This window comes from Borostomias antarcticus (genome assembly GCF_949987555.1).
Source record: "Borostomias antarcticus genome assembly, chromosome: 5".
Classification (NCBI taxonomy): Eukaryota; Metazoa; Chordata; class Actinopteri; order Stomiiformes; family Stomiidae; genus Borostomias; species Borostomias antarcticus.
In genome coordinates this window covers 11,496,690-11,511,437 of record NC_140238.1, presented here as the reverse complement: position 1 = coordinate 11,511,437, position 14,748 = coordinate 11,496,690, and the positions used below count along the sequence as shown (strand labels likewise).

Sequence of the window (14,748 nt, the reverse complement as noted above, 5' to 3'; positions counted from 1 at the left end):
ATGAGCTCAAATACAGGCATATGAAATTGAATCACACCCCCCTCTCTCTCTCTTTCTCTCTCTCTCTTCCCGCTACAATTACATCACATCGTATTGCTATCCCTCGCCCATTCTAAATGCAAATCACAAGCTAGGATTCCAAGAAATGAATTACTGAATAATCAAAGTCTATTAAATTGAAGATTACTTACGCATGCAAAAGAGGAGAGAAAAAACTGAAACTTGAATCCCGCGACCGTTTAACCATCAGCATTTGGTTAAAAGCGTGTTGTTTTAGTAAATATGATTAACATTCCTTTATTGGCCTTGGAAACGCCTTTAATTTGGTCCGATAAAAATAATAATTAAGCCTTGTCAAACCCTGGTCTAATTAACATTTAGAAAAGTTAATTTCATTAGCATTCCCTTAAATTAATTAGGGACACAGCAAAGCCCTTCTCACAAATACATTAATTATTGGATTATTAATGCTTATTGTTTTTCTGCATTATATCTGCCAGGCTTATAAATGTATATATATATCGTTAAGCGTACTGCTATGTGCATTGAAGTGTGCATTTACTGTAACTGCCCATTTAAATATTCATCAACTTTTTAAAATATGCGAAGGAGTGTCCTGGCTGGCGGCGTGGCAGAGGCGTGGCGGGACTCACTGCATGAGAATGAAGATGATGAGCTTGAATGCCGCCATGACAATGAAGCAGGTGCCCGGGAAGGTGGGCAGGGTCAGAGGGTACAGGCTGCTGAAGAGGACTCCAGAGACCAGCATGCAGCTGGCCTCCACCGATGCCGAGAAGGAGAACATGGCTCCTAGGGAAGGAGGAGACACAGCGATGCCTTTATGGGGTATTGACTAACGGTGCTGCTCTGGACGGCTCTCTGGTTACTAGATAAGGTTTTCGTCTGACCTTCAGGAAAAGAGAAGAGGGGGGGGGGGGGGGGAGAGAGAGAGGGATAGGCAGAGATAGACGGAAAGAAAGATGAAGATGGGGACAGAGATAATGTGAGAGATAGAGACAAATAAAGAGAGAGGGATGGAGAGAGAGAGAGATAGAGAGAGAGAGATGCGGAGAGCTAGAGAGAGAGCTTGGGAAGAGGAGTAGAGAAGGGGTCAGTCTGCATGTACTGTATGTAGTATTGATCAAAGGCAGAAATTAACACCTGCTACAGTAAAGTGCTTTTCTGTGTCAGACGTGAAGTAGCCGAGAGAGAGTGAAGAGGAGGAGACGAGAGAGGAGAGGGAGGAGAGGAGAGACATTTCTGAGAAGAGAGAGAGACAGAGGGAGGAGAGGAGAGACAGAGTCCATAGAAGAGAGACAGACAGAACCTGTTGGATCTGCCATAAACAGGTGGAGCGGTTCCTAAGCAACAGCCGTGGTCTTTGTTTCCCTTATCGTCACTGGATGTTTTAAAATCTCATCAAATCTGATCCCAGCTGGTTTTCAGATGTGTGTGTGTGTGTCAATGTACAGCACTCGCAGAAGCTTAACAACCCCTCAGAGCAGATACAGTATAGTATATCCTCTTATAACAAACTAGCCACATTATCCTGCCGTGTGTGTGTGCGTGTGTGTGTGTGTGTGTGTGCGTGTGCGTGTGTGTGCGTGTGTGTGAGAAAGAGCCCCCACCTTGTTCATCAGGCTCCACAATGGTGGAGGAGAGAGAGCGGACCACAGTCTGGGTGATTCCTGTAGGAGCCCCCACTATCGCCGCTGGAGGGAGGGAGGGGGGGAGGGAGGGAAGGAGAGGGGAGTTAAGTGCATGGGGGGGGGGGGGGGGTTGTGGCAGGAGAGAGGAGCAGAGGGAAAGAGGGCGCAAAGTTACTTTGGAGGTGTAATTAATCTCAGGGTCGTTAGGTATTCTGTCTGTCCCCTGTCCCTCTCCCTCACTCCCCCCCCCCACCCCTCTGTCTTCCTTCTCTTCTTCCCTTCTCCTCTCACCCCTCCCTTCCACTCCCCTCCTTTCTCCTACCCACCTCTGGCCTTTCCTCCACCCAGCCCCCTCTCCTCTAGCCTTCCTACTCCTCACCTCCTCTCCCCCTCTCTCCTCTCCTCCTCCACTCTGTTGTCAAGCCTCCCCCTCCCTCCCCCAATCCCCATATCTACTCTCTTTTCCTCGGCTGAAATTAGAATCACAAACTCCATCAACAGTTATTCAATTACTGATATCAATAGTTATCTGTCTATCTCCCTCCCAGCTTGTCAGCTCAGGACAATACTCTGCTGTCTTCCCTCCCGCCTCCCCTCTCTGTCCCTGTCGCTGCTTCCTGTCACACACACACACACACACACACACACACACACACACATACACACCACATACACATACACACACCAGCTTTACATCCTCGGCCACAAAGACACGCACGTAGGCCCAATATGCTACAAAGGGACGGGTGTCTGTGTGTAATTACAGTCATGTGGTCCGCAGGGTTTATCACTGAACCATCTTTACTGCACTGGGATCAACCCCCCCCCTTCTCTCCTCCTGCTCCCCCCACACTGCTGTCTATACATCGTTAAATAAAAATCAAATATATATATTGTTTTTCAAGGACCATTAGTTAGTGAGAAGTGAAGTTGTGTGTCAAGGTGGAAAATGAAGCTGACAATTGAGAATATTGTTGTAGTTTGTAACTCAGTGGTGAATGACTACAATAAAACATAATGTTAAAATGGTCAATGGATCCATTTATCCAAAATGCTTTACAATGGCCTCTCATTCACACATTCACACACCAACGGCAGCAGCTGCCATGCAAGGTGCTAGCCTGCTCTATGGGATTCAGTGTCTTGCCCAAGGCCACTTCAACATGTGGACAGGAGGAGCCGGGATTCGAACCGCCGACCCTACGATCCTGCTCTACCTCCTGAGCCACAGCCGCCCACATAAAAGGCAATCATGTCATAAACTGAAAACCCCTTTTTAAACTGGCATAACCACCAATGCATTTCCACGTCTTGATGAGGATAGTGTGTAGTAGCATTCAAAATGAGCTAGTGGTAAGCCTCATTCTTAGCCTCGTATGCCGTGCCTTTTTCAATACTTTTTTTTTTTTTTTTACCATTTACAACAAAGCAGCACTCCGAACATATTCTCTTCTTCTGAAGATGGAAAATGATTTGTCAGTCTCACCCAGAAAGACCATCCATGTATTGGTGGAGAAGGCCATGGTGATGCAGGCAGCCATCGCGCAGAGGGCACTAAGCTTGGCCAGGGTCATCTGTCCTACCCACCGCAGCAGCAGAGGGAACAACACCAGCAGCACAAACCCCTGGAACACAAAATGACCATTATACGAACATAATATGACCATTATACAGTACGATCATAATACAACCACCACATGAGCACAACACAATATGGCCACAACATGAGCACAACATGACCACAGCATAATATGACCATTATGACCACAACGAGAGTTGCTATTTAGTTAGCATTTTAGAAAGATTTTTTAACCATCTGTGAAAAAAATGCTTACCAATATCTTTCTTCACCAATGTGTTTATATACTGTAGGTGTCTACTAACACCTCTCAATATATTCCAACTCAAATCCACTGGGAAAATTCTGGGGAGTCAATCAAAGTTGGGGTACCCAGAGGGCTTGAGGGCAAAAAATTAAAACTAGAAATGGTGCTCAAAGAGCATAAACCTCTGCTCCTGAATGCATTTGGTGGCTCTGTGTACGCCAAAATTGAATGGGTTCTAAATTGGCCCATGCTACACCTCTCCACTGGGTTTCATGAAAATCTGTCTGGTAGTTTTTGCATAATCCTGCTGAAAAACAAACAAACCAAGAAGTGTCATGTGGACCCCGCGGTGTGATTTGGATCTGCTCCAAAATTTGAGTTACATCCCCCCACCGAGTTTCATGAAAATCGCTCTGGTAGTTTTTCAGTAATCCTGCTGACAGACGTACCCGTAGGGACGGATAGACGGACGGACACATGCCACCAAAAACATTACCTCTCGCCCTGCACTGTCACTGGGATGGAGGTATTAGGGGCTTGGGGGGTGCTGAGTCCATTCCAACCATTAGTTTTGAGTGGAAAACCCGCCCAATATTCGCATGTGCTGAAAACCTGTAATATTGGTGTTTTTGAAATCTATTCTATCTCAAAGGGGTTCTACGGTGGGGGGGGGGGGGGGGGGGGTTGAATTTATTCCAATCATTCAATCTGAGCTAAACCCACTCCAAAAATCCATCCATCCATCCTGCCCCTCATGTGCCACCAGCTAAAAACTCATCTCTTCAAGAAGTGCTACCACGATCCTCCTCTTAAGCACCTATTGTATTTGATTGCTATTCTTGCACTTCGCCTTCAGCACTAGATTATGCTCTTAGCCACTTGTCTTAGAAAGGCAGTGAGTTCTGACAAGTAGTAGTAAATTGGCTTTTCCTACATTAAATGTAAGTCGCTTTGGATAAAAGTGTCAGCTAAATGACTGTAATGTAATGTAAATGTAAAAATGGGGAGAAATTTGAGTTATAGTTAAAAAATGTTCCTTCTGTTTCCGCTCAACCACCAGGCCATTGTATAAAAACCAAGCACAAAGCCTTTACATGTTGTCATCGCTATTTAACTTAGTAAAAAATTGGAGTTGAAGGTGCTGCCATATTGCCAATTGAAATTCATGTAGACCACATTTCGCCTGTGCAATATGACTTTGGAACTGAACAAATTATCAAAATGAGTTTTGTGACACAATGTTTTCTGTTACAATGTATCTTCAAACGAAAACAGCGCAAATGTTTCCAACTGGTCAGATAACATTAGTGTTTTTGAACAGATTAAAAGTTAAGAAAGACTCATTTGGGTGTAGGTCTAGTGTGCATTTTCATCTAGGCTATCCAGATAGCTCACATAGCCTACGTTTTAATGATGTCGGCCTGAGATCAGAAGGTCGCAATTCATAACGTCTGACAAGCATCGGCTCATAGTGGGATTTTCACAGGGTCTTACCAGTTCAGTATGCTCTCCTGAAAATGTATCGCAATCTGAGTATCCGTGGGAACAGTGAAACAATCGCCAGGGGAATGCTTATATTCAAGCCATGCCAAACATATAAAAATATTCGGATCGTGATGCATTTCACAGAAGAACATACTGAGACTGATGACATTACACCCTGTGCTTCCCGTCTTAAAAAAACACATTTATCCTAGTTTTTCCAGTACTTTTACATAATGCTCCATTGACTTCAATTGTAGCCCAGTGAGAGCCTGCATAAAAACCGCAGCTAGCTCAACACTGGAACGATCAGTGAAATTATGGTCTCTATGTTTCAGGTTCGTGGTAGACAGACCACAAATAGGTCTAATGTCCAAAATAGTGCACTACCCCTTTAACATTTGTGTTGAAAGGAAACGGGCTGCGCTTCGCTGCGCTTTCGCATCCAGTCTGAACGCGCCGTTAGAGCTGCTCCAGCAGTGTTCAGACAGTCAGGTGATTAAACAGTCTGGTATGAATCCGAATCCGAATTTGTTTTGTTGCCATGCAACCCTTCAACATACTAGGAATTTGCTTTCGGTTGTGGTGCATAACATGGAGACAACATTGGACAGGGTGCAGAGACGAGATAGGACAGCACAAAGACAGGACAGTGCAAAGAGCAAAATGCTAGTGCAAAAAAGGATAAGCTAAGAACAAACAATATAGAAAAAGTATTGCGGTCAGTGTAAATACAGTGAGTGTGCAGAGTGTAATGTCTACAGTATGTGAGGGTGTGTATGTGTATGTGTGGTGTGTGTGTGGCGTGATACTGTATGTGAGTGCGCGTACAGTACATTCAGTGGTCATTTGCAAATGTCTCTCAACAGTGTCTCTCAACGGTGGCAGGGTGGGGGCAGCCGGGCAGGGTGGGGGCGGGGCGATCAGAGAGCCTTGTTGATGAGGCTGATGGCCGTGGGGAAGAAGCGGCCTCCGTGGTGTGTGGATGTGGTCCTGATGGGCCGCAGCCTCCTGCCTGACGGGAGTGGCACGAAGAGATTATGGTCCTGGAGTTGTACCGGACCAGGAGGGCGGGCAGGTTTCAGCAGATCACCTCACCTACTGTAGGACCTCTAGAAGCGCTCCGTCTAGCATCGTGGTAGAATCAGTCTGTTACTGAAGGTGCTCCTCTGTCTGCCCAGAGTGTCATGTTGAGGGTGGGAGACCTTGTCCATGATGGCCAGCAGTTTGGCCAGAATTTCCACCTCCGCTGTCATCGAGTCCAGGCTGACCCCCAGGACAGAGCCAGGCTGACCCCCAGGACAGAGCTAGTCTGACCCCCAGGACAGGGCCCCTCCTGATCAGCTTGTCCATCCAGTTGGTGTCCACTGCCTTACTGCTGCCCTAGCATAGAAGATGACACTCGCTAAAACAGACTGGTAGAAAATGTTCAGCAATGTTCTACACACATCGGAGGACCTGAGTCTCCTCAGGAAGTACAGTCATCTCTGGCCCTTCTTGTAAATGGCCTCTGTGTTTCCGTTTCCATTTCGGCCTGTTGTCCAGGTGCACCCCTAACTTGGCAGCATGTCTCTGAGTTTTATCTGAAGTCCTTTGTTTATCTGAGCACAGAGGGTGGCCCCTGTGTAGCGAGAAGATGATAGCATCATTCACTCCTATGTCAGCCAGGTAGACAAACTGCAGGAGGTCCAGGTATGAGGTGAGAGGGACCAGCCTTTCTAGGGTCTTCATGAAGTGGGATGTCAATGCCACTGGTCTGTAGTCATTTAAGATGCTGGGGTACCCTTTCTTGGGCACTGGGGCCAGGCAGGATGTTTTACACAACTCTGATTGATATTCACATCAATAATGCACAGTCGACACTGACATAAATTAAAAACTGTGTTCATAAAAGTATGACATTTATTTAAACGACTGCACAAGTCACAGCACAAGCAATCATGGCTGACAGAAGTTGTACAGCATGAGCACGTAGCACGTTGTGAGGTCTGATCAGGTCAGAGACGACAGGACGGAAACTTTGTGAGGGGTTTGCCGACATTGTACAGTGTATCCTGGCTTGGCTAGAGGATTATCTCATCCAAATCAATACTAGGTTATTGTTATCTTATGGGCTTAGTAGCTCCTTCTGTGTTTCTGTCTGGTGTGGGGGGAAGGTGTGTGTGTGGGGGAGGTGTACGTGGACAGAGGCTCAGATTCATTAGCTGGCCACAGAATAGAATCTATTAACCTTCAGAGATTGAACCTGATGAGATGGTGTCTAAACAACAAACATGGATTATTTATGTGCGTGCGTGTGTGAGTGTGTGTGTGTGTAAGTGTAATGTGACTCATTTGCCTCCTCTGTCTAAGCTGACAGGCTTGATTTCATTATACTGTCAACTTGCGGGTGACAAGTTGCCAGTGTCATCACCGCCCCCCAGCCCCCCACCCCCCTGTCCTCCCCCCTGATGGAGAATGCATAAGCACCTCAGAGAGAAGGTCGCAGCTGACGGCTCCTCCTCTAATCAACTCATTAAGCGTTGTAATGTTTCATCATCATACCTGGTGAACTCTGCTCTGCTCTAATCACGCCTCAGGATATTGTCTGAAGACCTCTAGAAACTACAGTAGCAACATCTCTCTCTCTCTCTCTCTCTCTCTCTCTCTCTTCTTCTTCTTCTCTCTCTCTCCCCCTCTCTCCTTCTCTCTTAATCTCACCCTTGCTTGCTGCCTGGCAACCTGCAGCTCACCTCATTGTTGTCCCATTATCTGTCTCTGTTCACATAGAGAGAGCCTGGAGTGGTGAGCAACATCCCTGCTATCCTCCAGTCTTTCATATGAGAGGATGATGAAGGGCTGAAACTCTGCTGGGTCCTGCTGGACTGACTCCATACAGAAAGAAAGAAAGAAAGAAAGAAAGAAAGAAAGAAAGAAAGAAAGAAAGAAAGAAAGAAAGAAAGAAAGAAAGAAAGACACACAGACAAGCAAGCAGACAGACAAACAGACAGATGGACAAATAGACAGTGTGTGTGTGTGTGTGTGTGTGTGTGTGTGTGTGTGTGTGTGTGTGTGTGTGTGTGTGTGTGTGTGTGTGTGTGTGTGTGTGCGTGTGCGTGTGTGTGCAGCCTGGTCTCACCCGGCAGACGGCAGAATTCGACGTTTGTCCATACCCTCCAAACGTCATTTCTAGACGGCATCATACAGTTATAAACGTCGGCAGACGTGGGATAGGCCTACGTTTTTGATTGGTTGTTCTCAGAGTTTTGTGGTTGGTTGTTCACATTGGAACACGTGATGGAAGAGGGGTATACATTTGCGAGCGCTTATGAGTGTGGGTTGGGTGGATCAAACAACAACTTTGGTGAGAACAACACCGAGTGCAAAACTAGCTGGCGAAACTACCAAACAACGTTTTACAAGCAACTAGCAAACAACACTACTAGCTAGCCAACTAGCTCACATTCTTACTGGCATTATTATTAGTTAGCTTTAGCTACTGTTCTTATAGCTCGTGTTCTAACGTGGACACAGAGATCAGGCAAATTTACGAAACTGGACCCAGGAGTGGAGCTACTCGGACGGCGCTTAGGGCGCTCTCCGCATATCGCAACCCCTGCGCGGGCACGCACGCGTGCGGGCGCGCAGGAGAATTGCTCAATTCTCGCTGCCCGAGCGCCTCCACGCATAGGCCTATACGTTATTTGATTCATTTGTATGATGCCTTCTAGAAATGACGTTTGGAGTTGTATGATGCCGTCTAGAAATGACGTTTGGAGGCGATGGACAAATTTTGACGTCTGCCGGGTGATACCAGCGCGCGCGCGTGCGTGTCTCTCACCAGCAGCAGCATCCTGCCGGAGTTGAAGATTCCGTACAGCTCAGTGCTGAACTCTCTGGGTGGGTATGTCAGGAACAGGAGAGAAATGGTGGCTTCCCCTGCAGCACATACACACAACATATGCACACACACACACACACACGCGCATACACACACGATACACACACGATACACACAGGCACGGACTGAGGATTTGTGGGTCCATTTCAAAGTGTCAGTGCTGCCTCCCTCGTCACCCATAGCCTACTGTATGTAGTGAAAAGTGGCACAAACAATGTAGGTCACTAACCCATACCCCCCGATTAAATCGAGGAGGGGGGTGCTAATACTGTAGATTGACCTCTGTATACATTAGTATGTGCATTCGTTCAGTCATTCGTCACACATGCACAAGTATTTATTTTGTGTTCATTTTTTCCATTGCCAAGTTCATTTTGCTTTGTACATGAACATAATTATGCTTGTTAGTGTCTCAGTAAAACTATAGTCTAATCTACTCAGGAGCCTGCCTACTTTATAAATCCACAGAGTTCAGAGCTTGAGGGGTTTACTAGCTCTTTTGATGCTTGTTCTTAATGTTAGGATTCTCATAGGTTAGTATCGGGGTTAGGTGCATTTGTGGGTACAATTAGCATTAGTTATAGTCATCATATTCACAACATAGGTCAGATGACTCTTATTTAGGTAGTTTGATCATGTTGGATAGATTAGAGGTAGAGTGTAGTGAGGTATATATGTTTTCCAACCATGACAAAGTTAGTAATGCCATTAGATGGGGAGTCTGTGGGGTTTGGACAGACAGTGCAGAGCAGCAGACTCTAGTTCCGCAACTGACATGGAGACATGCAGTTAGAGGCTTGCGCTTGTGACATAAGGAGCCTCTCTGAATGGCTCGATGCATGTTCATTGGCAGAGAATGCACTTTGAACTATGATCTCTGTACGGAACAGACATCTCTCTGAGCGAGAAGCAGGGCGAACCTAATACAATGGTCCTCAGAGATCCGAACCTCAGAGATCTGAAAAGTCTGGTCAACTGAACAGGTGTCAAAACTAGCTTGCTTGGTAGCTGAGATACAGTACATCAGCAGAGTCGGCTAACCACAGTTTTGTGAAGCCAAGCTGTAAACTGCAATGGTGATGCACCACACATGTATTTTTGACGTTTGTTTTCTCCAAGGTTATTATAGTTAAAGGACAATGCTCGTTTTTGACAACCTGGACCTTATTTACGATATATTATAAGACGTTTGACTCACCGAGATCACTTTGGTGTAGTTCGGAGGCATGTAGAAGAAATTTAAAATCCAGCGTGAGCCAGTATATCCATGTAATGTCGGTGGTCGGGGCACTTAGAATGCAGTTTCTAAAAATCTATTTTCTGCCGCGAAACGGTTGTTTTCACCAATCTGTCTTCATGAATCGCTAGTTGTGCTTACATAGAGCATAGGCCTGTGGTGGGTTTTCACATGCCTCTGTAATATGATCTTTAGAAACGTCTTTCGAAACGAAATAGCTTCCTCGCACAGCGCGCAATCGTTGCTCCAGCACGCTGTGCGCATGCGTGCTGGAGCAAGTGAGGAAGCTATTTCGTTTCGAAAGACGTTTCTAAAGATCATATTACAGAGGCATGTGAAAACCCACCACAGGCCTATGCTCTATGTAAGCACAACTAGCGATTCATGAAGACAGATTGATGAAAACAACCGTTTCGGGGCAGAAAAAATATTTTTTGAAACTGCATTCTAAGTGCCCCGACCACCGACATTACATGGATATACTGGCTCGCGCTGGATTTTAAATTTCTTCTACATGCCTCCGAACTACACCAAAGTGATCTCGGTGAGTCAAACGTCTTATAATATGTCGTAAATAAGGTCCAGGTTGTCAAAAACGAGTATTGTCCTTTAACGAAAACTAACTAAAAAACGAAAACTCGGTGTGAAAAAACATTTAGTAGGACGTTATAATAACACCCGGCTATAACGCCTTTATAAGCTATTAGTAGATAATTAACTAATCATGAATAAACCATTTGTATACATTTGTAAATGATTAATACATTATTTATAACTATATTTGTATAACATTTACAAATGATTTATACATTATTCATAATTCATTAGTAGATAATAAACTAATCATGAACAAACCATGTGTATACATTCGTAAATGATTATTAAATCATTTATAACAAGATTTGTATAACATTTATGAATGATTTATATATTATGCATAATACATTAGCAGATAATGAACTAATCATGAACAAACCATTTGTTTACATTCGTAAATGATTAAATCTGAAATGCAACATGTTATCTAATGTGTAGTAGCACATTTGTAGATGCTTTGAAAAATTGACATGAAAAAACAACTGTATCTCCATTTATTTGTTCATGTTTAACAAATGATTTGTAAAATATTCTTAAAAGATCTATAAATCATTTGCAGATGTTATTATGTGCCCTAATCTAAAGTGAAGACTATTCATTATTTACAAATATCTATGAATGTTTATTAATGATTTGTGAACTTTTTACTCACCTGTTATGAACGATCTGTCTTTTATGAATACAGACACTAAGCAATTACTAGACTTGAAAAGACTTTTCAAGTCTAGTAATTGCTTAGTGTCTGTATTCATAAAAGACAGATCATAACAGGTGAGTAAAAAGTTCACAAATCATTAATAAACATTCATAGATATTTGTAAATAATGAATAGTCTTCACTTTAGATTAGGGCACATAATAACATCTGCCATAGTGATCTGGGGCCTTTCGTTTGAACACCTGAAAATAAGACAAAATGTGTTCTGCACACTCCCCCACACAGAAGCAGCCACTGTACTGTATGTATGGCCTGATCATACTGTATCTTTCCTCCCCTCCCCCTCTCCTCTCTCCACTCCTCTCCCCTCCCTCTCCTCTCATCCCTCTTGCCTCCCTCTCTCCTCCCTCCACCACCCCTCTCCTCCCTTTCTCCTCTTTTCCATCCACCTCTCCTCTCCTCCCTCTCTCTTCCCTCTCTCCTCCCTCTCTCTTCCCTCTCTCCTCCCTCTCTCCTCCCTCTCTCCACTCCTCCTTCCACCACTCCTCTCCTCTCATCCCTCTCTGCTCTCATCCATCTCTCTTCTCCTCCCACTATCACTGCTCTCCTCCCTCTCTCCTCTCCTCTCTCCTCACCTGTATTCGTCAGATAATTCAGGAAGGTGCAGACGGTGAGGAGGAGGAGCTTCAGCCTCTCCTGCTCCGGCCTCTTCCTCATCACTGCGGCAATTGATCTCCTGACCAATGATAGGACTCCCACCCTGGCGACCGGGATGGTGGGCGGGGTTACTGTTGCGGGCTGGGGGGGCTCTCGTAACCAGGCCAGGATGTAGAAGACGGACAGGGCTTGGAAGCCGCAGAAGGTGGCGAAGGCGGAGAACAGCCCAACCTGTTCTATCAGGACCCCTCCCAACAGGAAGCCCACGGTCCCACCAACGTAGACCATGGATTCCGCCACGGCCATCCGCAGCGTCCGGTTGGCTCCCGTCCCGGCCGTCACGTCCGCCAGGTAGCTGAAGGAGCTGAGGAAGATGGATACAGTGCCCCCCGATAGGCCGGTGATGCAGCTGGCGGCCAACGAGATGTAGACGCTGAGGCGGGGTTCCAGAGCCATGGCCAGGAGGAGGGCGCCGCTGGCCAACGAGAGGAGGCAGGGGAGGAGGAGGACGGCGCGCCGGCCGGCACGGTCAGACCAGGATCCCAGGAGCAGGGCGGGGGGGACGGAGATGAGGCTGTGGAGGGCAGTGTTGAGGAGGAAGATGAATGAGGAAGAACGCTGCACCTCCTCATCCTCACTGGGGTGCTGCTCGGGGTGACGGCACACCGGAGAGTCCCCGAATAGGTCCAGGCACACCTGAAGAGTTCACACACACACACACACACACACACACACACACACACACACACACATACACACACACATTGGAACCAGTAGCCCAGTCCGGCAAGCACTCACAGCCCACACAGCTCTGTCTGTTTGTTAATATGTCTGGGACAATAAAGATCTGCTCATTTTGAACTTTACACTCCTTTATCGCTGTGCTCCCTCTGTTCAATCTAAATGATCTAGATTCTGAGGTGATTTACAGGAGAGGGTGGGAGGATGAGAGGAATCAGATATGTTCTGTCTCTTATGAACAGAGAAGACTGTGGAAAGATGAAATAATGAAATGTCTGTAGGAGCAGGAACGCACACAGCTCATCACATTGCAATCAGTAGTGACGAGTTGATGATACATTTTAGATTAGATTACATTAGATTTGATTAGTTTAGATAAGATTTGATTCTGCTTTATTGTCTGCAGTATGGATATTGTTTTTGCAAGTGCGTAAAGGCCTAGGTTGTGAAAACACAGACAACATTCTCACCACACAGAACTGCAGACACAAAATACCAGTATAGAAATGGTATCACGAGCGCGTTTCTTCAGGTATAAACTAGTTTCAGGTGTCGTGAACTTGCGTCTATAATTGCCTCTGCTCCTGAAGGGAAGTGGAGTCTCGGCCAGTCCAGATGGGTTTCAAGAGCCTATTGTTTCACCTGTCCTGACAAATTTAAAGTAATCGAGGTCCATTCTCTCGCAGTTGGCACTGCCATTTACAGTACAGAGTGTGAGTAATCCATTGATGTCATTAAACTGGTAGTACAAATGCAGTGCACATAGTGTTTAAATGGCAATATGGTTTGAGGTCTCTGACCTCTGCCGTACCTTAGCGATGACCAGCTGCTGTTGCGCCGGAATGAGTAGGAACAGGCTCGTCATGTAGAGAAATATGACCGGTTCCACGGTAACCAAAGCCCTGAGCTTCTGTTGGCATGACGACATGTCGTTCTGGGGACCCCTGAAAGTAAAGAGTGCTTTTAGTCGTAGGGTTGTGAGCAGCTTGGTAATAGGCTATCTCATGCCAGAATGAGACATGCTATATAAAAAGTTAATATAAAATGTTCTAGGGGGACCACAAAAATCACATGCTTCGTCAGTTATGTTGAGCATGTCCTTTCAGCCAGTGCGTAGTTTCCTGTTAATGCGCATGTGTGTGTGTGCATGTGTGTGTGTGTGTGTGTGTGTGTGTGTGTGTGTGTGTGTGTGTGTGTTCAGAGAGAGTTTAGTGCCTGTAGTAAAGTGCGTCGTTGTGCCTCTCTGGCAGGCCGTAAAGGGGAAGTGAGCAGGAGAGCGGATCCAGGAGAGGTCAGCTGACTGGAGCTGCACAGAGACAGGACGGCCTCGTCAAAGACAAGTGGGATCCTGATCTGGAGGCCAAATCTGACCCAGAAATGTAGGTGTGTGTGTCTCTGTGTCTGTGTGTGTGTGTGTGTGTGTGTGTGTGTGCTCCCACCGTGCTCCAAGGTCAGGTGTGTTTGTTCCTGTCTCAGGAGCATTTCAGAGTTCATTACCCGTTCACTCTCCCCTCCGTCACGCTCCTCTCACCCCTCCTCCCCCACCCCTCCCACCCCTGCATTACATCACCACCACACAATACCCAGCCCCCCCCCCCCCCCCACCACGTGACAGGAAGAAGGAAATATTATGGCAACAGTCAAACCCTACTGTAGGTATAACACACACCTGTATTCATAACTGACAGCATACTAGAAGCACACACACACCTGCAATTTACACTGATGATTGTAAGCATGTACCGTACAACAATCGTTTTGAAGGAGGAAAACTCTATGAGGGGGAGGAGCATAGGAAAAACATTGGAAAGGCATTCGTAAGTGCTATTTTGTGCAAGCTACAGGCTACAGTATTGGAAGAGTGTATTTGTCTTTAGGCATCTTCATCCAGCCTCACACTGTGCAGGAGCCCTCTACCATGTTCTACTCCATAACAAACCATCGTCATTACTAATGTTTTTTGACTCCAGAGATGTCAAGCGGACGTGTGTGACCGGAGAGCAGTCTCCTTTCCTCTCTCTC

At 46.0% G+C, this 14,748-nt stretch overlaps 1 protein-coding gene across 1 annotated transcript; it reads right to left on the bottom strand.

The window, feature by feature from the left end:
* Positions 1-649: 649 nt before the first annotated feature.
* LOC311309577 (proton-coupled folate transporter) lies at positions 650-13,654 on the bottom strand (the record flags this gene model as incomplete). The annotated part of the gene is made up of 6 exons (XM_084438907.1): positions 650-810; positions 1,629-1,712; positions 3,136-3,274; positions 8,778-8,875; positions 11,964-12,681; positions 13,538-13,654. 6 exons carry the CDS (start codon positions 13,652-13,654, stop codon positions 650-652), a joined length of 1,317 nt encoding a protein of 438 aa, XP_084295033.1.
* Positions 13,655-14,748: the final 1,094 nt, after the last annotated feature.